This window comes from Emydura macquarii, unplaced genomic scaffold (genome assembly GCF_026122565.2).
Source record: "Emydura macquarii macquarii isolate MOO-44397 ecotype Brisbane River unplaced genomic scaffold, CSIRO-AGI_Emac_v2 contig_1390, whole genome shotgun sequence".
NCBI classification, from domain to species: domain Eukaryota; kingdom Metazoa; phylum Chordata; order Testudines; family Chelidae; genus Emydura; species Emydura macquarii.
Window position 1 is genome coordinate 20,994,450 of NW_027131527.1, and position 25,309 is coordinate 21,019,758.

Consider the following 25,309-nt stretch of genomic DNA (forward strand, 5'->3'; position numbering starts at 1 on the left):
CTCATCTTCAGGAGCTGGTTTATACACAAAGCTGCAAGCAGGGACTTTCTTCCCAGATCAGAAGATTCCAATGGGGAATGTTAAAATGCACATAGTAATCCTGGGAGACCCAACCTACCCCTTACAGCCATGACTCATGAAGCCTTATGATGGCAACCTGGATAGCGGTAAGGAGCGTTACAATAACAGGTGGAGCAGGTGCCAAATGACCATTGAATATGCGTATGGCAGATCAAATACTCGCTGGCGATGCCTTCATGGTAGGGTTAGATCTAAATGATGAAAATATTCCTATGGTTATAGCCATCTTCTGGGTGTTCCATAATATTTGTGAAGCTAAGGGTGAAAAGTTTCCTCCTGGTGAAGCGCAGAGGCGAATTGCCTTGCGGCTGAATACAAACAACTAGTTGTCAGGGCTATTAGAGGGGCACAACGGGGGACCATTTGAATCAGGGAGGACTTGAGGAACCATTTTGACAATGAGCACTAATAAAGTGTCTTTATAAACAGCACTGTGCCATGCAGTGACTGCTAGCAAGCTTGCACTGTGTGTCCATGTGAGGTGTGTCATCTTCCAATGTCCACGACTTCTTTGGGGTTGAGTCTGGGCCTGCGGAGGTATCCACAGGTCTCTTGGCAGTGGAGGTGGGTTCTATACAGCTCCTTATAGAAGCATTAGGTGTTTGGCTCTGCATCAGAGCAACGGTTTGAGTCCCTAGCCTTTGGTACCCCTGCCACAGCTCCTTGATTTTCACATGGCACTGAAACATGTTCCATTCATAATCCTCCTCCACCATGCCACGAGAAATCTGACAGTAGGTATCAAAGTTCCTTCTGCTGGAGCGGAGCTGGGGGTGCACAGTTACCTCTCCCCAAATGCTGATCAGATCCAGAAGCTCCGGCGTGCTTCAAGTGGGAGAACATCTTCCCAGCTGACCATGGCGGCTCCCACGTCAAACGCTATCCCGCTTGGAGCAAAGACCTGTTGCTTCTATAAGCAGCTGCAAGCCGTCCTTGGTGGCGACCCCACTTTCACCGACAAGAGACCCATGGATATCTCTGCGGGCCTAGAGTCATTGGACGAAGGAGACGAAGTCATGGACGAGAAGGTCAAGTTGGAGGACTAGGCGGAGCAGTGGACTGGGTCATTTGGGGACATGGAGAGCCAGGACCTCTTCTTGACCCCAAAGAGTTTGAGCCAGTCCCAATCCTCCAGCTCTGGCATGCAGGATGCAGAAAAGGGGAGCTCTGGTAAGTGTCTTTTTTGACCTGATGCTACTTGGTTACATGAGGTACAACTGTTGTTTGTTTAGTTGCATTATACAGCTGGTTGAAGGGATAGAAATGCACAAGACTAGCTGTATTTGCATGTGCTTTCCATTCCTCTGTGCAGCTAGGCAGTGCAATGTAAAAGCATGTTAATGCACACCTATATTTCAAGGTAATCCTCCAGAGAGAACTCTCTAGGAAACTTTCCTGGAGGTACTTGCCAATCCACTACCAAAGATTCCTTGGCCAAGCTGCTTTGTTTCTTTCCCCGTTGTAGGAAACTTTCCCATCCCAATCAGCAGCAGTCACCTGTGCAGGGACCAAAGCGGCACAGAGGCAAGCAGCACAGGGACCCGGTTTGAAGCTGCTTGCATGGAGATAATGCACCTTAGCATCCCTGCTTACTCTCACGAGTGAGATATCAGCTTCTATGGCCCATGCCTGTGGAAAATGGTGGCATAATTTGAAATTTTGTCCCTATCTACCTGCTTCAATACCCCAAACAACCACCCAGGACTTTTTCCCCAGCTTGAGTGGCCCTGCCCCTTGGGCAAAACTCACCATGCTCTGGATGATCGTGGAACTGTGTGCTTGCCAGAGGACAGTGAGAAAGGTGCATTTTACAGTAATGCATCAATTCTGTTATTGCACTCACAATAATGCTTCTGTGTTTATTGTGCTTCTACAGATGTATCCTTGAGGGGAAACCTCCACACCTGCCAAGCGTCTGCAGTTGATAAGAAAACGACCACAGAGAAGCAAAGAGGAAATGTTCCAAGAACTCTTCCAGTCCTCTGAGGTGTAAAAAGAAAAAAGGGTATGGAGACACTCAATGTCTGAAAATCAGAAAATTGATAAGCAGGACAGGAGGGAAAACCAGGAGTGAGTGATAGCAGGTCACGAGCACAGGATCAAAGCCACGGAGGAGCAAACGGAGCTGCTAAAGTCACTCATAATGCGGCAGACTGAATTCATGCTTGTGCCCGTCCCCCTCTTGCAGTCAATCCAAAACTGCTTTCCATGCCCTCCCCAAACTCCACCCACACAGTCCTACCAAACTCCTGGTCTGTCTTGGTACCCCATCCACTAGGCCATTTCAGACAACTTCCAGAATGATAACTGGACTTACACCCAGCTGTCACAGCTCACACTGCCCCTCACTGCTTTCTCCACTCCAGGCCAGCTTTTTGAGTGTGTTGTAAATAACTGTTGTTTAATAAAAACATACTCTGTGAAAGATAAGCAAACTTTCTTTGTCTCTTGCACATGGTGATTGCACCTCACATTCATACGCAGTGCAAGCTGGCTAGCAGTCATAGCATGGCATAGTGCTGTTTACAAAGACACCTTATTGGTGCTCATTGTCAAAATGGTCCCTGATTTGAATGGTCTCCCCTTGCGCCCCTCTAATAGTCCTGACAGCAGGTTGCTCATATTCATCCACAAGATGACCCACCTCTGCGCTCCACCTAGGAGGAAACTTTTCACCCTTAACTTCAATAATATTATGGAGCACGCAGCACGTGACTATAACCATGGAAATGTTTTCTCATTTAGGTCTAATCTGCTACAAAGGCATTGCCAGCAAGCTTTTAATCTGCCAAATGCACATTCTCAATGGTCATTTTGGCACCTGCTCAGCCTGTTATTGATGTGCTCCATGCTGCTAGTCAGGTTGCCCATATAAGGCTTCATAAGCCATGGCTGTAAGGGGTAGGCTGGGTCTCCCAGAATCACTATGGGCATTTTAACATTTCCCATTGAAATCTTTTGGTCTGGAATGAAAGTCCCTGCTTGCTGCTTAATATACAGGCCAGTGTTCCTGACTATGCATGCATCATGCACATTCCCTGACCAACCTGTGTTGATGTCTGTGAAACACCCACGGTGATCCACAAGCACCTGCAGTACCATAAAGAAGCACCCCTCCCTTTCTATTGATGTACTCCATTGCAGGATGGTCTAGGGCCAAAATTGGGATATGTGTGCCATCTATTGCCCTGCCACAGTTAGGGAATCCCATTGCTGCGATGCCATCCACTATTTCACAAGCATTTCCAAGATTCTCAGTCCTTCGTAGCAGAATGTGATTAATGGCCCTGCACAGTTGGGATAACATAGTTCAATGGTGGACTTCCCAACTCCAAACTGATTAGCGACCGACTGGTAGCAGTATGGAATTGCCAGCCACTTCTCTATCAAGAGGGCAGCTCTCATTCTGGTGTCCTGGCACTGCAGGGCAGGGGCAAGCTCCGCACAGCTTTCCATGAAGGTGACTTCATGCATTTGAAAGTTCTGCAGCTACTGCTCATCATTCCAGCCCTGCATAACAATGCACTCCTGCCATTCAGTGCTTGTTTCATGCTCCCAAAAGCGGCGGTGCACCGTATGCAGATGCTCCATGAATGCAAACAGTATTCCGGTGTTGTTTGCATGGCACACAGCAGTTGAAGCACCTCGGATTCCAGTTCTGATTGGGAGCTCATGATATACTGCATGACCAGCCGTGATATGTTCAGAACCCTGACAACAGTGGAGAGCAGTGCAGGATCCATCCTTTCAGATAGAGATGGTGGGTGCTCAGGAAACTGGGGCCATTGAAAAATGCCACGAAACACATTCGGAAACCCATGGAATTACAGGACGGAAATCACTGCATAATGGGACGTGATGCACTGAGATCCTCTTCGCCTTTTCCCAACTCTTAGCTGCACAAGGTAGTGAGCTGCACTGTGGGATGGCTGCCCACAGTGCACTGCTCTCACTGTCAATATGAGAGCACCAACAGTGGATGTGCTCCGGCAACACGAGTGCCGTGTGGAAATGTGCAAGCATTGTAATTACAGTCCTTTTTTATCATTGGTCTAACTTGTGTTGACGAACACTCTGTAGTGTAGACAAGGCCTAAGACATTCATTTCTTAATGTCTGACAGTTAGAAGACCAACTCCTGTTGAAACTCAGTGGGAGTTGGATTCTTAATTCCCTTTGGCACATTGAAAATTCCACCCTAAATCTTTTGTTTGTAAAACCATTAATTTGTGTTGTAAAGAGTAGATAATTTGGTTGCTACTTTCTTAGTTTCAAGTCTGTTAGTTTGTCTGTTGTGCAAAAAAATTGGCATGCATAGAGTTCTTGGGGATTGTTTCTGCTGGGTTTACTGGAGTTTTACACTTGTTCTCACTAAGCTCTATTAACAGCTCTTTTAATTTTTTAATTGGTAATTTGTAATTTTTAGTGTAATTTACATATAAATGTAAACCTTTTGGCTATTTGTGCAATACAATTTGATTCATATTCTTGCTACAGTTTTGAGCTGTGGAAAGCAAAATATTTAGTGGTAATAATTTGAGAGTAAATCAGTGAAGGGTTCTGCCTTTTTATTTCTTTCTTCCTTCTTCAAGAAATTGAAAGATAGCCTTGTAAAATCATGTAAATATTACACATTGTACAGCCTGTTGTATAATGTCTTAATGAAAAAACATTGTGTGGAATTTCAGCAAAGAAAGATCTAGAACAGGAATTTGCAATAAGCAGCAGAAGACACAAATTAAAATATTGTTGAGAAGACAGAAATTTCAGGATTAAAAAAATGAATGTTGTTGAAGTGCACTGAATAACCTTTGTCAGGCAATGTGCAAAGGAGCCAGTTTTGTTGGGAACAAATCAGAAAATTGAGAACATATGACTACATTAACAGAAAGCTGATCCTACTCTTCAATAAAGGGATGGATCAGGAAAGAACCAGAAGAAAACAAAATAGCAACAAAATATTCAAGTTAGTACAGTGAAAATGTCCTGGTTTATAAACTACATTCAACTCCACTTTTTGAGCTATGACACCTTTGAAGCTGAAGTAACCACACTCAGGCCTGGTCTACACTGCCATCGAAATTCGTAACTTCCATTTAGTGTGCCATCTCCACTGTGCTACGCTGACAGGAAATGCGTACTCATTGACGCAGCGCTATGCTTTTTGGGAGGTGGTTTTTATTAAATTGACTTCCAGATCGATTGAGCAGGTCTTCACTTCTCAGTCAATCTGGATAAATCGATTTGATGGTGGCAAATACCCTCAGTCACCATAGTTCTTAAATCTCTATAAACCATAGGGACATATGACAAGCTAGTTACTAAAACTTCCTTCCTAATATCTTTAATGGCCAACTAATAATATATTCAAACTCACATGGAATATTTTTTTACTTTTTTCTCCAGCCTCTGCCCACAAGTGGATAGAGCTAAGTTGTCTGTCTTCCAGTGATCTTTTTATTCCACTCTATTTCATAACTCTTTCTGCTTTTTCTTGCTGACAGTCATATTAGTTTGCAGTGTTGTTGTAGCCATGTTGGTTCCAGGATATAAAAGAGACAAGGTGTGTGAGGTAATATCTTTTATTGGCTCAAATTCTGTTGGTGGAAGAGAGAAGGTTTTGAGCTTTCCCTGCACTCTTCTTCAGGTCTGGAAAAGATAAGCAGCGTGTCACAGCTAAATACAAGGTGGAACAGATTGTTAAGCATAAGGCATTAAAACATATTGCAAGAAACCACTTAATATGAAGTGGGAAATTTAACATCTCTTCGGTCATAAGACACAGGAGGGTTAGTAGGTCACAAATTGTTGTAATGAGCCATAAAATTAGTGTCACTGTTGAGACCATGCATATCTATCAAACATGTTCCCATACTTGTCTTCTGAAGGTGATATGCAGGTTTCCTTTGTGGTCAAGGACTGATAGGTCAGATAAGGAGAGCTCGCTTTATGAAAAATGTTTGCCTACGGGTGAATGGATGTTTTTGTGTTTTTAATCATTTGTCTGGGAGAGTTCATTTGGGAGCAGGTTTCACATACATGGTGGTTGTTAGGGCATTTGATGCTCTGAATGAGTTATGCCACATGTTATGATAGGTCCTTGGATCTTGAAAGGTACATTGTGGGCAATATTGATCACTGTAGCAATGGAGACATATCTGCAGGTTTTGCAATTGTTGTTCTGGCAGGGTCTAGTGTCACTTTGAGTTGGTATGTCCTGATCTGTACGGAGCTTGCTTCTGATGATGAGTTTGGCAAGATTGGGGGGTTGTTTGAAGGCCAGAAGAAAAGGTTCAGGAAAAATTTCTTTCAGGGTGTGGTCCCTATCAAGTATGGGATTTAAATTGTTTGATGATACCCTGTATGGATTCGTTTGAGAGTGGACGGTGACAACTAGAGGTGTGCGGTCTGTGCGGGTTCTTTTTCTGTATTGAAGCAGGTTCTCTCGGGTATTTGGGTGGCTTAGTCCATGATGCAATACTTCTGATGGAGTGTCCTTGTTTGAAGGCAGTTTTAAGCATGCTAAGGAGCATAACCTGGCCGCTGTGGCCCCACTCCCAGTCTTGGCCTCCAGCCTTGACTGCAGGCCCCCAATCGTGGCCCCGCTCCTAGCCACAGTCCCCGGCCCTGATCATGGCCCTGCTCCTAGTCCTAGCTGGGCGGGGGCCAGGGTCATAGAGAGGGGTTGGGGGGGCATGAGGTAAAAAGTTGGGGACCACTGCTGTAGAGTGGAGATCAATAGATTTCTTGTATGTAGTTGTTTCTAGAGTTCTATTGAAGCTGATTGTGGTGTCCTGGAAGTTGATGCAGGTCTGGGAGTGTTCTAAAGAGAGTATAATGGGCAGGTAATAGTTGTTGAAGTTGTGGTGAAAATCCATGAGGGAATTTAGGTCCTCTATCCAGAGGATGAAAACACAATTGATGTATCTCCGGTATATCGTTGGTTTAGTGGTGCACACATATCTCCACCACTACAATGATCAATCCACCCCACAACATACCTTTCAAGATCCATGGGCCTATCATAACATGTGGTGTACCACATCTAGTGCATCAAATGCCCCAACAACCACCATGTACATGAAACCCAATCTCAAATGAACTCTTCCAGAAACATAATAAAACACAAAAACACCCATAGGCAACCATTTTTCTTAAAGCGAGCTCTCCTTATCTGACCTATCAGTCCTTGTCCTCAAAGAAAACCTGCATGCCTTCAGAAGACAAACATGGGTTCACGTCTGCTACATATGCATAGTCTCAACAGAGACACTGATTTTATGGCTCATTACAACAATTTGTCTTATCTTTGTCCTAGAACTGCAGAGATGTTAATTACCCACTTCATTTTAAGTGATTTCTTGCAACATGGGTTAACCCCTTATGTTTAACAATCTGTTCCACCTTGTACTTAGCTAAGGACTAGTCTACACTTAAAATTTACAGTGGTACAGCTGTAGTACTGTCCATACAAGTGTTTATGCTGGCAAAACTTATGCTGCTCAGGGGGGTGTATTTTCACAAGTGACAAAAGTTTTGCCGGCATAAGTACTAGTGTAGACAAGGCTTACAACACACTGTTTATCTTTTCAAGACCTGAAGAAGAGCTCTGGGTAGCTCAGAAACTTGTCTCTTCCACCAACTGAAGTTGATCTAATAAAAGAAATTACCTCACCCTTCTTGTCTCAATCATGTTAAGGTTTTCTACGTGACATTTTCTTTGTGTGATCGACACCTACTTTTTGCATTGCTGGAATCCTGTGGTACACCAGTCCTCTCTAACTGTCTGTGTGCTCTGATAATCCCAATCTTGGAGCAAGTGCTGCAGGCACTCCAAGCACTAGGCACTATGGCCCAGATTTTTAAGTATCTAGGCATTGCTGCACTCAGTATTGCAGCCTATATATCAATTTCAAAAGGACTCTTAAGTATGTAAATCCCCTTTGAAATTGAGTGCAGCAATACCTAAATACCATTAAAAAGCTGGGTCTTCAGCTCTAACACATATGTCCCAATGCACACTCCACGACCTGCCTCCCACACCACAGGATTCTCAGGGCCACCCGACACCCTACGTCTGTGAGCCACTCCTCACCAACTGTCCTTCCAGTCACTCTGGAAATTCCTCTTCTGAGTAGGAGGAAAAGAACAGTAGCAAATTCACCCTTAACGGATTCATCACACTGCTTTCTGCTGACCTAATACTGCTCAGCTGATTCATCCTATTTCCTTTTTGCAGAAGATAGTATATGTGCAGCTATTTGCTTCAAGATAAGGCTTACATAGAATATAGAAACAATCCTAGTTTGGGAGGGTGACGGGTTAATGATCTAATAGGTATTTGCCATCTCTGATCTGAATCTTGTAGACAAGTCTGATAATGTAGTAACTTTATTTGGATCCATACGTACACTTTAATATCCATGCTTCAAGGCCTGAATAATGCTCTCAGTTGACCCCAAATAATTCAGGTGTTTGTATCCTATTATAATTCAAATAGGATAACTGTCAGAGCATCATGTAAAGTTTTATAGAGTGTGTTTTTGACCAACGAAGATCAATAGGAGTCCTCTTTATGATGAAATCTTGCACTCCTCTCAAAAAAAGTTATCAGCATATTTATTTGCCAGTGGTATCACCGTATTCAGGCTAGCGCTTTAGAGTTCATTACGCATTCATAGCATACAAAATAAGAGTGAGCATGCGAAAGAAATGCCATCCTCTAACAAATTTAGTTAAACAATTGCTGATAACAGATAGGCATCTTGTATAGAGCTCAAAGGTGATGGGAAAGGATTCCCATAAGACAAAGCCCCTATAGTGACCCTTTCTCAGGAGTATGAGGAAGAAGGAAATATTAGGTCTGTTCCCACACTTTTCCACCAAATCAGAGATAGAAAAACCCCAAGTGAAAGATAGCCTTTGATAGTACAAATTTGAATAAAATAAAATTATTTTTACATAGTAGTAAATGTAATCCTTCCCTTGAAAAGTAAAGAAAATGGCAGTGTATGATCACAAGATAATGACAACAAAAACAGTTAGTTTATTTATATTTAGGAAAAATATATTTTAACCATAATTAGGCAACCTAGCATCAGAAACAAAAGTAAAGTGCTAGAAGAGGTTATCTTTAGCATATTTTAATTTTCATCTGTGAAAAGATGCAGTAACTTTTAAATCTTTAGTATTTGTTTTAAAGTTAGTACTGCTGCCACAGAGTAGAGATTATTTCCTAATTATTACTACCTGTCTAGTGGTACTATTACTGATGGAAGTGAGTACAATGGACTCCTCTTAAACTGGATTCTGACTGCTCAGACAAAATAGTTTTCCAAACAAACATAGTTCTTTATATGGCCAACAATTTTCTCAATCCACGTGTCCCAGGAACCTTTTTGCCTACCCCGTAAATCCAAATATTTCTTGGGATAATTGGGTGCTTGATTAGAATGGATATTATGTAAGGGAGAAAATAGAACACATTTTATTTTGATCAATTCATTTTTTAAACTGTATCTCAAAGTGATAATCAGAAAATCTGGGGCTTTAGTCCTCCAACTGGAGCTGCTTGGATAGATGCTCATGCTTATTGAAGCCAGTAGGGCTCTAAAGGGGTCTAAGGGTCTATCTAGGTGTATTTGCTTAGAGGATCAGGGTCTTAGTTTGACTGTAAAATGGTAGTGTCAGCTTGACTACTGGTCAACACTTATTTTCTCTGTTTCTTGACATATAGCTGAAAACTTATTGAGTGTTGTCAATATTTGATGTCAGTTCTTGAAAGTGTTACAGCTTCATTAACCAGCAAAATTAATGGAGCAGTTATAGTTCACACGTTGTGTTATTTGCTTTTGTTATTTATGACCTTGCCACGCCATTAAAAAGATACATTCATTTTCTATAGAATGCAAGGAATTATACATCACGTGTCAGGGTGCTGCAAATGTTTAGTAGGGAATACAATAAATTTCCTCTCTACTTTAATACTTTTTAGGATATATTCTTTATTTTACATACATTAGACTGCTTTCCATAGTAGTAATGGAGATATCTAGCTAAAAACATAGTATGTTACAGAACACACTTTTGTTTCTACCATCTATAAAAAAGAAGAGCAAGCCAATCAGTAGCAAAGTCAGATGTTTAAGAATATGGAAAAGTTAGAGCAGCATTAGTTTCATCATTCAGCATTTGAGGGATGTAGTTATCTCCTCTGTACTTGATGCCCCGGACATATGATATAGATGAACTCTCAAGATCCCTTCCAGTCCTACGATTCCATGATTCTATATATTTAAAAGCACTAATGTAATTTATTGTTCTTCATTATACTATTTTTCTTATAATGCAAAAGTAATCACTCATTTGACACCAAAATATTAAATCCTGTTTAGATGGTTAAGGGCCAAATGAGAACTGATGCAAGCAGATGCACTTGCTTACATCAGATCTTTATTTCACCCTATATATCTAAATATTCCTGTTGAATCCAGTGTTAAGAGTTAGTGACAATCCAAATATTTCATATATTTTGCAGCAAATTACTGTTGTGTAAGTAAGTTGTGTAAGTTGGATTAAAGATTATATGCTGTTTTGTGCTGGATGATAACAATAAACATTTAAATGTCTTCCCTAAAATACTTTCCTTAGTTATAAGTGGAAATAGATCTTTTCTTGTACTTTTTCTTATTTCTTCTCAAGGCTGTGATCTTGCAAGGTGCTGAAAATTTTCAACTTCTATTGCCTTCAGTGGGAGTTGAGGGTGCTCAACACCTAATAGGAAGTGCTCAGCACTTTGCAGACTCAAACCCTTAGATCAGAGGTGTCAAACATACAGCCCGCGGGCCGCATGTGGCCTGCGAACCTCTTTGATCCGGCCCGCGTTTGGCCAGTTTAAGTGAGTTGTGGTGCCACCGAAAGTGCCACTTTAAGACATTTCTCTGCATTGCCACTTTAAGAGATTTGTCGGCGGAGGGCATTGCCACTTTAAGAGAGTCTTAACGCGGCAATACCTTCCTCCGCAAAATCCAGCCTCCGAAAAGGAGGCGGCAGTAAGATTTCTCGGCGGAGGGCATGGCCCACTGGAAAAAAGGATTATTGGAATGTGGCCCGGCATTGCCAGTGAGTTTTGAACGCAGCGAGTTTTGATGGCAGCAACCGCCGAAAAGGGGAAGACGCCCCGAATTTTTCAGCGGAGGGTATTGCACCTAGAAATCCCCTAAAGTGGCAATGCACGCAATCCAGCAACATGGCCCGCCGCGAAATCGCACCACTGAAAAGGGGAAGATGGCCCAAATTTTTCGGCAGAGGGTATTGCATGGCCACTGTGAAGTGCAGTTTATGAGAATTTGGCCCATCACCATCAGCGAGTTTGACACCCCTGTCTTAGATTGTAGAGAAATGAGATAAAAATCCTTGAGGCTCAGTGTCATTTACCCAGCATATTTTCAAAATAACTGTGATTGGTACTCCTTATAAAAAGGGATTTTAAAAGTGTAAGAGTGGAAGGGACGTTGAAAGGTCTTCTAGTCCAGTCCCCTGCACTCAAGGCAGAAGTAAATATTATAGACTATTCCTGACAGGTGTTTTTCTAACCTGTTCTTAAAATCCTCCAATGATGGAGATTCCACAATCTCTCTAGCAATTTATTCCAATGCTTAACTACTCTCAAAGTTACGAAGTTTTTCCTCATGTCCAACCTAAACCTCCCTTGCTGCAATTTAAGCCCATTGCTTCTTCTCCTGTCCGCAGAAGTTAAAAAGAACAATTTTTGTCCCTCCTCGCAAAAACCTTTTATGTACTTGAAAACTGTTATCATGTCCCCTCTTCCCCCAGTCTTCTCCACACTAAACAAAACCAATTTTTTCAATCTTCCCTCATAGGTCATGTTTTCTAGACCTTTAATCATTGTTGCTCTTCTCTGGACTTTCTCCAGTCTGTCCACATCTTTCCTAAAATGTGGTGCCCGGAACTGGACACAGTATTCCAGTTGAGGCCTTATCAAGGCAGAGTAGAGGAGAATTGTTTCTTGTGTCTTGCTGGCAACACTCCTGCTCATATATCCCAGAATGATGTTAGCTTTTTTTACAACAATGTTGACTCATATTTAGCTTGTGATTTACTATGACCCCCAGATCCTTTTTCACAATACTCCTTCCTAGGCAGTCATTTCCCATTTTTTATGTGTGCAATTGATTTTTCCGTCCTAAATGGAGTACTTTGCATTTGTCCTTATTGAATTTCATAAGTGTCTAAACCAGGCACACCTGTGTGGGTAATTAGCACAACTGAAGTTTGGCTCTAAGATATTATATGAGTTAGACATCATTACAATAATATCATTCCACCTTTATAGCTGTGCTTGAATGGAATGTTGTGCATCAATTACTGTTTGAAACAGTCTGCTGGATAAACCAATATATTTAGAAAAGACCTTTTTTAACAAGCAAGAGATTTTATAAACTGAATAAGTTTTGAAGTCCGCAAAATTAGGAGCCAGACAGAATTTCTTTTTAAAGCAACCCTCCCAGCTTCAATCATTCTGAAATGGCCAAGAGAATGTCAGCAGCTGCTTATTTTACACACATAGGGGTTTCATGTTGCACTCTGATGCTTATAGACTTTAATTCATGTTCAGCAGGGCCACCCAAGTGATGATTCTGAAAAATATCATCTGTTAAATTGACAAAACTTAATCATGAATGGAAATATTCAATTTGCCAATAAAAGTTTGAAAGCTGATTGATATGGAAAAGGACTTGTTTAGTATCATAGGAATAAGTTTGTTAAAGATCATTATGATTTAAAAAAAAGTAATAATTCAATGTTATTTTTTTTAAATATACTGCCTTCAGCCATCCACATCCTTTCCAACTTCATTTCAAATAGCTGAACTCTGTATATTAATAATTTTGTTTTTACTTATGTTTAAAAACTGTTATGTGACTCAACTTTGTAGTCTGTAAAAATTACTGATTTCCTCTCCCGCCCTTTCCCCACCATATTTCCCCAATCTGAGTCAGTGCCTGCCTGGATATAAAGGAAAAGCTTTAGAAAACAGGGTCTTAAAATCCTCCTTTTTACATACGCCGGGGTAAAAGTTGTTTAAATTACAGGAAACAATGTTTTTTCCATGAACTTGCAGTGATTCATTAATTGAAACTTATGGAAGTATTTGAGACTTTTTTACCTGTTTCTTTATATTTCCTTTAAACAATTTCTTCATCCAACAAATATTTTCTTATGTTGCATCTTTTCCCTCTTACAAGTTGGTATTTTCTAATCTTAGTAAAACTTGCCAGAGTGTGTATTATGGTCTAATAATGACAAACAATGGGAACAGCACAAGGCCAAAGCCACCAAAATGTAACTTTTGTGAGACAATAGTATATGCTGTTTTTTTACTGCTAAGTCAAAATTGATTTTAGTTCAGCAAACTTTAATTTATATTGTAAAATCTTCTCTCATACTTTAAAAAAAAATTCCAATACTTTTCCCATTGTACCATAACTTTAATTATAAATAAGATTTCTTTTAAACAATACTTGACCCTATCCTGCCGTCAGATTGAAATAATGGGACTCCACTTGGGTGTAAAGTTTCCACACAGCTGGAGCTGAGGGCAGGACTCAGCCTTAGGAAAGCCTTCTACTGTTGCAGCATAGCTAAAGTATGGAAGATGAGACTGAACTGGGCCTAGACAAAGCAAAGCAAAGCGGAAAGTCACTACAGCTGCCTGCTGCAGCTGGCAGGCATGGCATGGCATGGCAGTCAAGATTCTACAGCAAAATAACAGCATAGGAAGTACTTTGTTCTGTTTTTATCTTTAGCAAATCCTACCTAATTTGTCTCCCCCAATCATGCATTACTGTTTTTTTTTTTAAAAGACACACCAGCAGCCTCCTCCTTACAAACAACTTTAACAACAATCATGTGTTTATATAAATCAGGGAGCAAAACAGTAAGCATCTGACAATGCGGAATGCTATCAGTCACAGTTAATTTTACATCTAGGAGTAGTCCCATTAAAGGTAAGCATGTGTGTCATCATTTTCTGGACCTGGGCCTAATTTATTTCAGTATTTTACTGATAGTAAGTGTGTTCTCTCCTTAAACTGCCAGCGCTATGTAGAAAGGATAAAACTTTTGAAAATTAGTTTTCAGCCTTCCACAAGTTTGATAGTCATTATAGGAAGAAAAAAAAAAAAGTATTAAAAAAAAAAAAAAATACACCTTGAGAGAGGTGATTGAAGTCCTCTCAGAGAGTTGTGTAAAAACTCGATCCCAGGAAGAGAAAACTAGGTGACTGCACATGGCTGGGGTCCTGGCTCTCTTGTACTAAGTACCTTCTCCTCACCTAATGCCACTCATCACATGCGGCTCACAGCTATCAAACCTCTCCAGCTCCACTTCCCCCAGTCACCCTCCTCGCCCCAGCCATCTGGCCTCTCCAGCACTGCTGCTGCAACCCCTTCTCTCTACAGCCATCTACCCTCTCCACAAACATCTGTCTTCTCCAGCCCCACTTCTCCCAGGCACCTTTCCTCTCCATAGCCACCTGCCCCATCTCCAAAGCTACCCATTCTCCCAAACTCCCCAAAAGCTACTCTCCCCCCAGTGCAGCGGCGGCTGGCTCGGGCTCTGGGGAGCTTTAGCCGCGGGGCGGGCGGAGAGACACCGCGCCGTGCCCTGAGAGGCCGCCTGGGCTGCGGCGCAGGAGGGCTCGGCGTGGGAGCAGCGCCTGCGCGCCTGTCCCGCCTGCTCGCTGTGGCCCAGCGCTGGGACCAGCCGCGGCAGCCCGGCGGGAAGGAAGGCGGGCTTGAAGGGGCGGGAGGCGCACGCTGTTTCCCTTTCTCTTTCGCTGAGCTGCGCGGCTGGGGCAGCTGCCGGCCCGGGGCCAGGTACCGCTGGGAGCGGAGGGCTGGGGCGGACTCGGGGCAGGAGGTGCCGCAGGTGCATGGGGGGAGGGACGGGAGTTTTCTGAGAGGAAGGGAGCGCCCCAGCCGCAGCCCTGAGCCCGGCCGTGGTGCCCCAGCCGCTGCCCAGCGCTCGGGGAGGGGAGACCCCCTCCATTCTCCTCCGGCCGGGGGACGAGACCGGAGCAGGGAAAGCCGCCCTCCACCGGAACTCCCTGTGCGGCCTGTTTACGGGCTGTGCCTCTGCGGGAGGAGGGGCTCGCCCTGTGTGCGGTCCAAGATGGGACGTTCCCAGGCTCCTCGGGAATCTCCCGGAGCCCCGGCAGTCTGAGCGCAGCCCCTGCACCTGTCACTTCCCCCAGCTCTGAGCCTGTGGCACCTTGTCCCCACTTGCACTCGTCACTTCGGCTAGAGCCTCCTAGTAAACTCATGGGGGGGAGGGGCACTGGCATAATTCTTGTCCCTAAAGAAGTACCTAGCACAGAATCAGTGCTGTGTATTGCCTCATTCAAGGACTGTGACACTTGTCTACTGGGGCATCGTCACCGTCATTATGCCTCTTTTCACATGTGTTGCAGGTATGAAAATGCCTAGTCCAAAAAAGGAGCAGGAGTTATGAATGATGTCCCCGTGAGAGATCTGGAATGTCCATCAAATGCCTGGAGAGGTGCAGTTGCACAGAGCAGCTCCTGTGAACCACATCAACTCCAGTTGTCACACTTGCACCTCTGGCCTAAAGCAGTCAGCCAGCATCGCCTGTCCCACGAATGGCTACCCAGCGGAAGCACTTGGTGAAAGATTTCAATCCTCATATCACCTGTTACATCTGTAAAGGATATCTTATCAAGCCAACCACAGTAACTGAGTGCCTCCATACCTGTAAGTAGTACTTTGCAAGGTATCCAGCCTTCACAAGTAATGCTTTCTCCAGATATCACCACTCATTTTTTAAAATGTGTAACACGAAAGATTATAAAGTGTTTAACCATGTTCACCATGCTCAGCTTGCATGTACACTGTATCACTGAAAAATCTCAGTGTGGAGTACTTTGGTCTTTTAAGTTTAGAGTTAATTGGGGAAGAGAGAAATCCATAAATATTTCAAAGAAATCTGTTATGGTTCTGACAGTGTACTATACTATATATGGTTCTGACATTGTACTATACTTAAAATTAAAGTATAGTGTATACAATGTACATTTCTAGTAACATGAGAATTATTGAACTTTTATGATCTTCACCCTGTGTAGAGCACTCATGAGAATCCTTATTCAATCACAGGCATCTTCAAAGAACCAAAAGCAAGATAGTTTTTTAAATAGGACATTGTTGCAGAATCAGTATGGCCTTTACAACTAATTAAATTAGTCATATAACTTGTGATCTTGACACCTTTTAAACTTTTGTCTCCAGTCTTTACTTTCATCCAGATAGGGATAGTATTGGGTTGTTCCATTACTATGAAATTAAGGAGCTGGAAACATTGGGTGAGTTTCTAACAGAGTAATCCTCTTCCAGTTTCTGCAGGTATGGTTTTTGATGGCAATGTTATTGTATGTCATCAATTATATTTGGATTTATTATATATCTTTACTTTGAGTTAGGGGACATTGTTACAAACAGCCAATCTCATGGGGGAAATTCCTTGTCTGAACTTCATTTCTATGTTTAAAGTGTTCTCATACGTAATGCCCATCATATCAAAAAGGTTTCCTTGTGCATCAGCAGACAAATAGAAAGTTTACCAGGATAGATTTCACTTGACTAGATGCCTTTTCTTTTAAATGGAAGACTGGTGGGAAATTATATAGATTGTGTTATGTCAATTCTCAATCCCTGTCCAGACCTAATCCTGCAAGTAGTTACACACATAAGTAATTTTAAACACATGAATAGTTCTATTGAAGTCAGTGAAACGACTTGCATGAGTAAACTTACTCTTGTGCATATGTGCAGGATTGGCTCTAAAACAGTAATAATACATACATTATATATTGAATAGAAAACAGTTTAATTAGACCTTGTTGAGATTAGAGAATTTTAGGTCTTTTCAGATAAAATTAGAATCATCCTAAAATACAGGAGTGATAGATTTTCTATACGTCAGCCTTGTTTAAGAGAGCTAATCAAACTTCTTAGATCCTTGCACTGATATTTTTTCAATTGCTTTCTGTGCAGGGTTGTTCTGTTTGTGATGATCTTAATTAATTTGCAGAACATGTGGGTACATCCATGACAAATAAAACATGGAATAACAAAGAAAATTAAAATGTGCAATTCAGAGAAAAGAACTGTGAACATCATAGTCCAACTTTTAATTTAACGTCCTTATTTTCAGCATAATTTTTACAAAAGTACTCCCTGTGAGCTAAATTTTTCCATGCCTTAGCTCAAGAAAGGGATATATCAGGTTATTTTTGTTGATAGAGGCTGGTTCTTTTTGATGAGGCTTTAGCAAAATAGTTTGTTTAACCATTTTAAAATAAGATAAAAGGGCAAAACTATTTCCCTATTTTAAAAATCTTTTCCACCTGCAACCAATAACTCAAAATGGTAGAACTTTAAAATGTAAAACTTTGTGTGTGGCTAGAGCTGACTGAGGAAAGACTATCTCGTAAATTTGAACAAAAAATAAGACCAGTTAAATCGGAAAATAGTTTTAAAATTATTTTGCACAGTATATGTCCATTAGGTTTTTAGATTTATTATTAAAAATGTATTTTTGCACTTGTTATAAAACAATAATGGCAGGAGTGCTTTGTTTTCCACAGCAAAAATATGCTTTCTTTTTTCAGTTTTTCGTATTATAAATTTTCCACTTGGGATCCCAATAGCCCTTAAAATGACCTCTCCCATCATCACTTAACCCCTGGCCCTGAACTTCATTGGGATTCTATATAGTCACAGAGGTTTGCCCCCTACAGAGCCTGTTACAGGATCAGGCTGTTAGCGAATACACTGTATAGAAGGTAAGTTTTCAAATATTCTGCCATTAAAGACATTTTTAGTAGACGGAACATGGAACTTTTAATGACTGAAACGGCAGTGAAACATTTAAGTTCATTTGACATTAAGCCATCATCTCTACACAGAAAAGACAATTTTCATGTAACAGAATTCTGATAACTGTTCTAATAATTACTTGTGGAACTTTTGGCTAAATTTGGAAGAGATTTAAATTCTCGTAATGTTTTATAATGCTAGTAACAGTCTCAGTCAGATCCAAATCATTATCTCCATGCTTAAAAAGAACTGAAAATGTCCACTGTATTTGCCTTGAGCAACTAATTACCAGATTTCAAAGCATTATTTATCATATATGATCTAAATTTGTAGATGTTAATAATCTAATAAACAGAGCAGATTCATTAGGTGATATCAACACTTCTAGATGGGCACACATTTTATGCCCTTGGGGCTATATATTTTTCATTTTAATTTGGCTCTAGACAAGAAGAAAAATGTGAATTGACATAATGCTCTCCAATTATTGTGTTAATTATTATTAATTTCATATCTTCTGTTTTAACTGTTTACTGGGAAAAAACACAGTAAAATGAGTACTATGAATTCTTCATTTAAGCAGCATTAACTTTTAAGTGGAACTATGGCTTTTGAAAGTCTTGAATTGACAGGCCTAGGAACTAAAATTTACCATTTACCATTCAGAGCAAGTGCAACTTAGGTTGCAGCAATGTAAGCTTCCACAGACTTCCCCTTCTATTCTTCAGGGACCACTTTTAGTGGTGAGATGGTAGTTTATTTTCCATATCCATTCAGTCTGGGCTTGTCTTTTAATGTTGCCAACAAGATGATTTTGTGATGTGAACCAAGACTACCAAACTAATATATAGGCCACTAAACACTCATCAAATGGCAAGCATTTTCAGTCACTACTGGCTTAAGTGAATGAATGTGGGGCCTAGGTGAGGCAAGTTGGATAACTCATTGCCAATTGCTTGCGTCAGTCAGTTTTCCAGCACTATGTGTGCTTAAAATTCTGTTTAAAGAATCTTTTTTTTTTTAAAGTTTTTTGCAGTCCTGAGGTGTAACAAGCCCATCCATATTATGGCTACAACTGATCTGTAACTGATTAGAGGCACAGTTACAAGTAGCATGGTTTGGTTTTTGGACATGCAACAGATTTTCTGCCATCAGAGCTATGTATTTTGTATTCCCACCTAGCGCACTGCCTAATCTAAGCCTTGTGAATGATAGGGAGAGCTCTCTGGGATATCTTACACACAGAGCATAGTCCTTGCAGGTCAGGCTCAAAGAGTAGCATCCTCATCATGTGAGCATGTTATGTCTTCTCAGTGAAGTTGAAGAAGGAGGGAATAGGAGCTTTATCATGGTTTAGGAATGCCAGTCCACATGGAAAAATTACCTGGGCCAGATTTGTCAAAACTTATTGTTGTTGCACATTTCATCATCATCATCTAATGTCTATCTAGCAATCTAAGTGTTTTTGACATCAGTTACAAAAAAAATCTGCCTGCTGAAACTACCAGCTCCTCCTACGACCACCTTCCAATAGTGCTGTACCTGCATCAGAATTCCTACAGAACTTCCCAGCCCCCCCACAAACAAACCTCAGTCCCTTTTGTGATTCTCCCTCCACTGAAGCCTAAGTAAATACATATGACTTACAGTGTGTCCTGAAGGTTAGTAAACCCATCCAGTTTTGGAACAAGGTGAGTCCCTTAATGAGGATACCCTGCCACCAAGACCCCAAAAGGGAACTCCGGTTTGAGCTGCTACTTGTAATTCTAATGGTAGAGTCATCTCTTGACCATGTACCTAAATAGGCAGATAGGCACTTAATGGAGCATGTAAGTGGAAGATAAGTGCCTACGTAATTTTCAGAAGTGTGATTGAGTGCATGTAAATCTGCTGCAGTAGATCTTAGGGAATAGTTGGGCCTTTAATGGAATTCTGCATTGTGTGTAAGTGGGTAACTGATTAACGGTCAACTATTTATGCCCTTGAACAAGTGAAGTATTTTTAATTATAATGTTAAGCTCTCTGACAAGGACATTGTTCTAAAAGGTAGGTTATTTTTAAAGCTAGTATACAAAGAAGTAAAAGTTTAGTTTAATAAAGTAGTTGATCTACAGAGAAGCTATTCTGTGTATTGTCTTTCTTGTTATTTAGCTGAGGGTCAAGGGAGAGATGAGTCAGGGCTGGAAGACCAGATGCTATGCGGATCCTCTGGTCCTTCCTGGTTTCCCCTTCTTTGCTACAATCAAGTGGAGTCTGGAATAGCCTCTGAGCAGTGACTCCAATTTGTCTTTGAGTTTTAGGCCTTCAGTCCCCTGATTTGGGCTGATTCTGAGGGAGATTTGGCCCTATGATGAGCACTTTTTTTGAAAATTTTATCTTACATAAATAGAACAGTTATTCAGTATAAAATGCAATATGCAAAATATAAGCAAATCTCTTTTTCCAATATGAGACTTCTAGTTAGATACAATCAGTGCTTAGATTCCTTTGTGATTATCATTTAAAAGTATCTAAGGTCAACGTCTACACTAGAAGTGCTACATGAGTCTGGTGAAGATGCTATATGCCAATGGGAGAGCACTCTCCCATAGGCAATTACCCCACCTCCACAAGAAGCGAAAGCTTTATCGGCAGGAGAGCGTCTCCAGCTGACATAGTACTGATGGGCAGTGCTTAGGTCTCTGTAATTTGCGTCGCTCAGGGGGATGTCTTTTTCACACCCCTGAGTGAGGTAAGTTAGATCTTCTTAAGCTGTAGTGTTAGACCTAGCCTTAGAGAGGCTCTTCCCCTTGAGCTGTCTTTGGCATAAAGAAACTAGAATGGTATGTAAATACAGTTGTTTGCAGTCTTGTGGCTGTGTTGATCCAGGATATTAGAAATGAAAGGCAGGTGAGGTAATATCTTTTATTGGACCAACTTCAGTTCTTCAAAGAGACAAGCTTTCATGCTTGCACAGAGCTGAAGAAGAGCTTTGTGTAAGTTCAGACGCTTGTCTCTTCCTCCAAAAGAAGTTGATCGAATAAAAGATATTACCTTACCCACTTTGTCTTTGTAAATACAGTATCAATCATGATGTGTTCCTTCAGTGCTGACGTGTGCAGCGGCACTGACATATAGATAACATCAATATTCATTTGCAAATCAATTTTTCTTTTCTGATGATGACCTAGTGTTTTCGGCTGGTTACATTCAATTTTGGTCAAACTATGCACTTATTTCTTTAACTGGGATTTGGGAAAGTGAAGTTTTTCTAGTTCCAACACAAGACATCTTGATATCTGTCCTTTTTTGGAGGATGAGAATATTTTTGCTTATTCTCAGCTGCATGCAGAGGTCATTATCAGTCACTTTTATAAAACCAAATTACAAAGCTCTTAACTGCAGATCTGTAAGAAGTCATTGAGACTATTAATGTACTTAAAGTAAAACGTGTTTAAAGTGCTTTGCTGGATCAGGGTTTTAACGTTCTTATGTAGATTTTATAGCTGTTTTTTATTTGGAAAGTTTAGAGTATTGATGACTTATTGCATAGTGTTTTCTATAATAGTTTGTAAATATATTCATATGACCCTAAAATAACAGTAGTGAAGTATTCATGTTTAAGAGATTTAGATATAAAAAAGTTTATATCAGAGCAAACAAGACCAGAATATCAAGTTAAGCCTTTTGAAGAATTTTTGCTCTGTAAGATAGTTTTGTTTTGTGCATGTATTTTCATACCAATGAAAATCAAATTGTATTTAAACATTCAGAAGTATTAAAATATTTTATTGTTGATTGCTGTAACAAGTTCTGTGTAGTAAGTGTGTGTGCTTACTGTTTGTTGCTATTCCATATTAACACTTTATAGCATGCATCCCAAGATAATGAAAGTTCGTTTGTGTCCTGAGGGTTGTACTGTACCCCCCAGCAGCATCTGCTCTCTCCTCTCACTCTTTGTCACAAGCCTGGAGTGCAGCAGGTGTGCCCTTGTTGCTGGACTTGCCAGCAAGAGATCCTCCTTACTTCATTACAGTTATGGGGGACCTACAGCGCAGCCTGGCTGTTAGATCTATCCAGACTTGGGAAGCCAGCCATCAATCTTTATAATTAGGAGAGCCAGCCAGTGGGCACTAAAGTCTGCATCCCTGACTCGGGGAGATGTGAATACAGACTTTAGAGCCTCCTGGGCTGGTTTTCCAGATTATTAAAATGCTTGTTTTCTGAAGATTTCAGGAGTCCCTTAAAGATCCCCATATTGTTAGAGTTCACTGTTTTTGTTTCAGAAGTGGTCTTAGTTCTTTGGAGAACTATTGAAAGAAATTACAAAATAGTATTGCAGTAGTTGCTATAACAGAATTTCAGAAGATACTTTAATAAATGAAAAACTATTTGCAGTTCTAATTTCAGTTCAGGAAAAACGATAACAAACACAGAAGAGAGTTAATCTGTATCCAGAACATTTTAACAAATGAATAATAGCAAACCTATTAATTCTTGCCAACTTATGTTCTATTTTTTGTATTAATGAAGCTAAAATCTGCAATTTATCATATTTGGAAGCAACCAGAGTGCGATATTTTCTGATGAAAAACTATAGCAGTGTTTGAGTTAATATAAATTTGCAGGCTCTTACGTTGATCTTAATGCAATATCCATGCCCCTCTGATGATTTTGATGTTATGGTTCAAGTACTGAATGTTCACCAGTTCTTCTACCGTCACTGTTATTAAAGGCCATATATCTGGAGGGGAAAATAGCTAGCTTCAACTTGTGGAACAATTTTTTATAATTTTCTTGTTACCCTTTTAGAAAATAGGAAATGACAAATTTTTCAGTCACCAGCATAACAAGGATAATATAGGAATTCTGTATCATAACTGATTGCAAACTTACTTTCATTTCTGGTCCTCCAAAATCGTGGCTGGCTCCTGCTTTTCTGAGATTTCACAGCATGCATTTCTCTGAACTGGCTTTTTATGTCCTTTATGTGGCATGATTTTGCATTGTGCAAAGTTGTGAAGAATATAAAACAAAAATAAAAACTTTACATACTTATGAATAGTACTTTCCTAACATATATTGGCTCAATGCTGTAATATCTCAGCAGCTCAGAGCTAGTCATCATTTTGGGGAACAAGAAACAGATAAGTTAATGGTGCATTGTAATTACTTATGTTAAAAAATACCCCTCTTGTTCCTGCTACAAGAAACATTCAGCATTAATATGTTTTTTTTAATTGAAATCCATATGTGAGCAATAATAATTTCTTGATCTAAAAGTTACACTGTCACAATGTATATTTTTTCCTAATGCATAAGGCCTTACTTGAATTGTGGGATGATTGTCAAAAATATGCAGCTGAGTTCTAACAAGCCATGGAAAATTGGGGAAAATAATAATGGACCTTATTATTTGTGGTGATAAAGTCCATTATTACTTTTCTGTGATTTTTCCACTGTTGGCCAGCCAGGCCTGGGAGCAGCAGCTTTCCCTGTTGGCTGTGTGAGGCTGAGAGCAAAGGCCTGGGGCTGACAGCAGGAACATGGGACTGAGAGCGGGGCTCCCACTGTTGGCTGCCTTGGGCTGAGAGAAGGGGTCCAGGGCTGAAAACAGGGGCTCCTGCTGTCAGCCCTGGGCACAGCAGGGCTCCCGTTGTCAAAATTGCAGTGGAATCCTAATATTGCAGAATTGGTAATTTCCATAATATCGCAAGTTAAGTAAGGCCTTACTAACGCACAATATTTTCTTTGTTACAGTTTGTAAAACATGTATTGTTCAGCACTTTGAAGAGAGCAATGACTGCCCCAGGTGTGGCAATCAGGTGCATGAGACCAATCCATTAGAAATGTTAAGGTAAGATGACATTAAACAAAATTAGACTTAGTAAATGCAATTGTAAGTTTTTAACAGTCTTTTTAATAACTTCGTTGTTCTAAGGAAATGCCATAATTTCTTTTTATTTTTTTAATTTATACAACTGCTGAAAAGTACTCCTGTGTGTATGCTCTAGGCACCCTTGATATTACTTGAAAATAAAACTAAATGAATATCAAATATAACTACAGTACAGCAGTATAATGCAGTACAGCTCACCAGAAGCAAACTGCTTAACAAAAAAGTTTCAATTCCCCCTCCTTTAAATTACTCCCTATTTTCAAATGCACGGAAAGAAAGATGACCATTGTAGTTTGACTAACCTCCATTTAGAATAAATTCCCTTAAAAGGAGAAGGCACTTTAAAAATACTTCTGATATCTGCATTAGATATTATAAGCCTATTTTGCAACTGGGAAAGGAGCAGTGGTACAAACTCTGTGTATTCCTTAGAAAGCACTTCCAAAACTGCCAGTTTTGCTTCTAAGCCTCTTCTTTTAATAGGTTTATTTTAAGTTTATCGTTACTGCATTTTAACAGTCTGTCACCTCTCCATTGCTCTGTAGCCTAATGTTTATATTTAAATTTACTGTTGTTTCTCCTCATCCTTTCAATGTGTTGTTCATTCATAATTCAAACATTCCAGAATGCACTTGTACAGTTGCTGGGTGCTATTTCAAATCCAATCTCTAATAAGTTTCCCTTTTCCAGATAACAGCGTCACCAAGAATTACATACAGTAAGTTTACTTATGTAGATGATTGCTTGATGTAGGCCTGTAAATTGGCATTACAATTTTATATACACTCCACCTGGATGCAAGCATCATTAAAATGTAGAATTAAATATCCATAATATACTTCGATTTATTCAAGACAGTAGGCACAAGTTAGACAGAAATCCCCTCTTTAGCAGACATGAGAAAAGTAGACATAGTGCTTTCCATTCTTAAAGAAACCCATTGTGAATGTTATATGAAATAGACACAGCAGAATTAATTACTGTCACATTTTTGGTCTTCATGAGCAGGAGAAAATTAGTTTGTGCTTCCATTCCCAATGGCATGCTTCTTGGTTTCTCTCTATCATATTTATAAGTTGCCTATCACCTTCGTTTCAGCATAAGATTGCATCAGAAGAATTCAAAGTTTCAAGAAAAACAATTGTTTAACAGAGTTTTGAATTGTCATGATGTGAAAATATACATAGGCGTGCGCATGGGGTGTGCCGGGTGTGCCCAGGCACACCCTAATGCAGGGCTCGAGAAACCCGCCGAAAATAAGGACGCTAGTATTTTTTCTGGCGGCGGGGAATGACGTGGTGGAGGACGCAAGCTGCCGCCAAAAATAAGGATGCTGGCAGTTTTTCCGGTGGCAGGGAACGACCTGGTGCCCAACGTGAGCTGCCGCCGAAAATAAAGACGCTGGTGGTTTTTCCAGCGGCGGGTAAGACGTC

General features: G+C 40.6%; 1 protein-coding gene across 6 annotated transcripts in view; it reads left to right on the forward strand.

Annotated features, from left to right (window-relative positions):
* PCGF5 (polycomb group ring finger 5) overlaps nucleotides 1–25,309 on the forward strand; it is a 103,121-nt gene that overhangs the window by 31,997 nt on the left and 45,815 nt on the right. For 5 of the 6 annotated variants that reach the window (XM_067552826.1, XM_067552824.1, XM_067552828.1 and 2 more), the window contains 2 exons: nucleotides 15,574–15,874; nucleotides 23,738–23,834. In XM_067552826.1, coding sequence (XP_067408927.1) covers nucleotides 15,763–15,874; nucleotides 23,738–23,834 — 209 coding nt within the window. In that variant the 5' untranslated portion in view covers nucleotides 15,574–15,762. The other variant, XM_067552829.1, reaches the window with a different exon arrangement.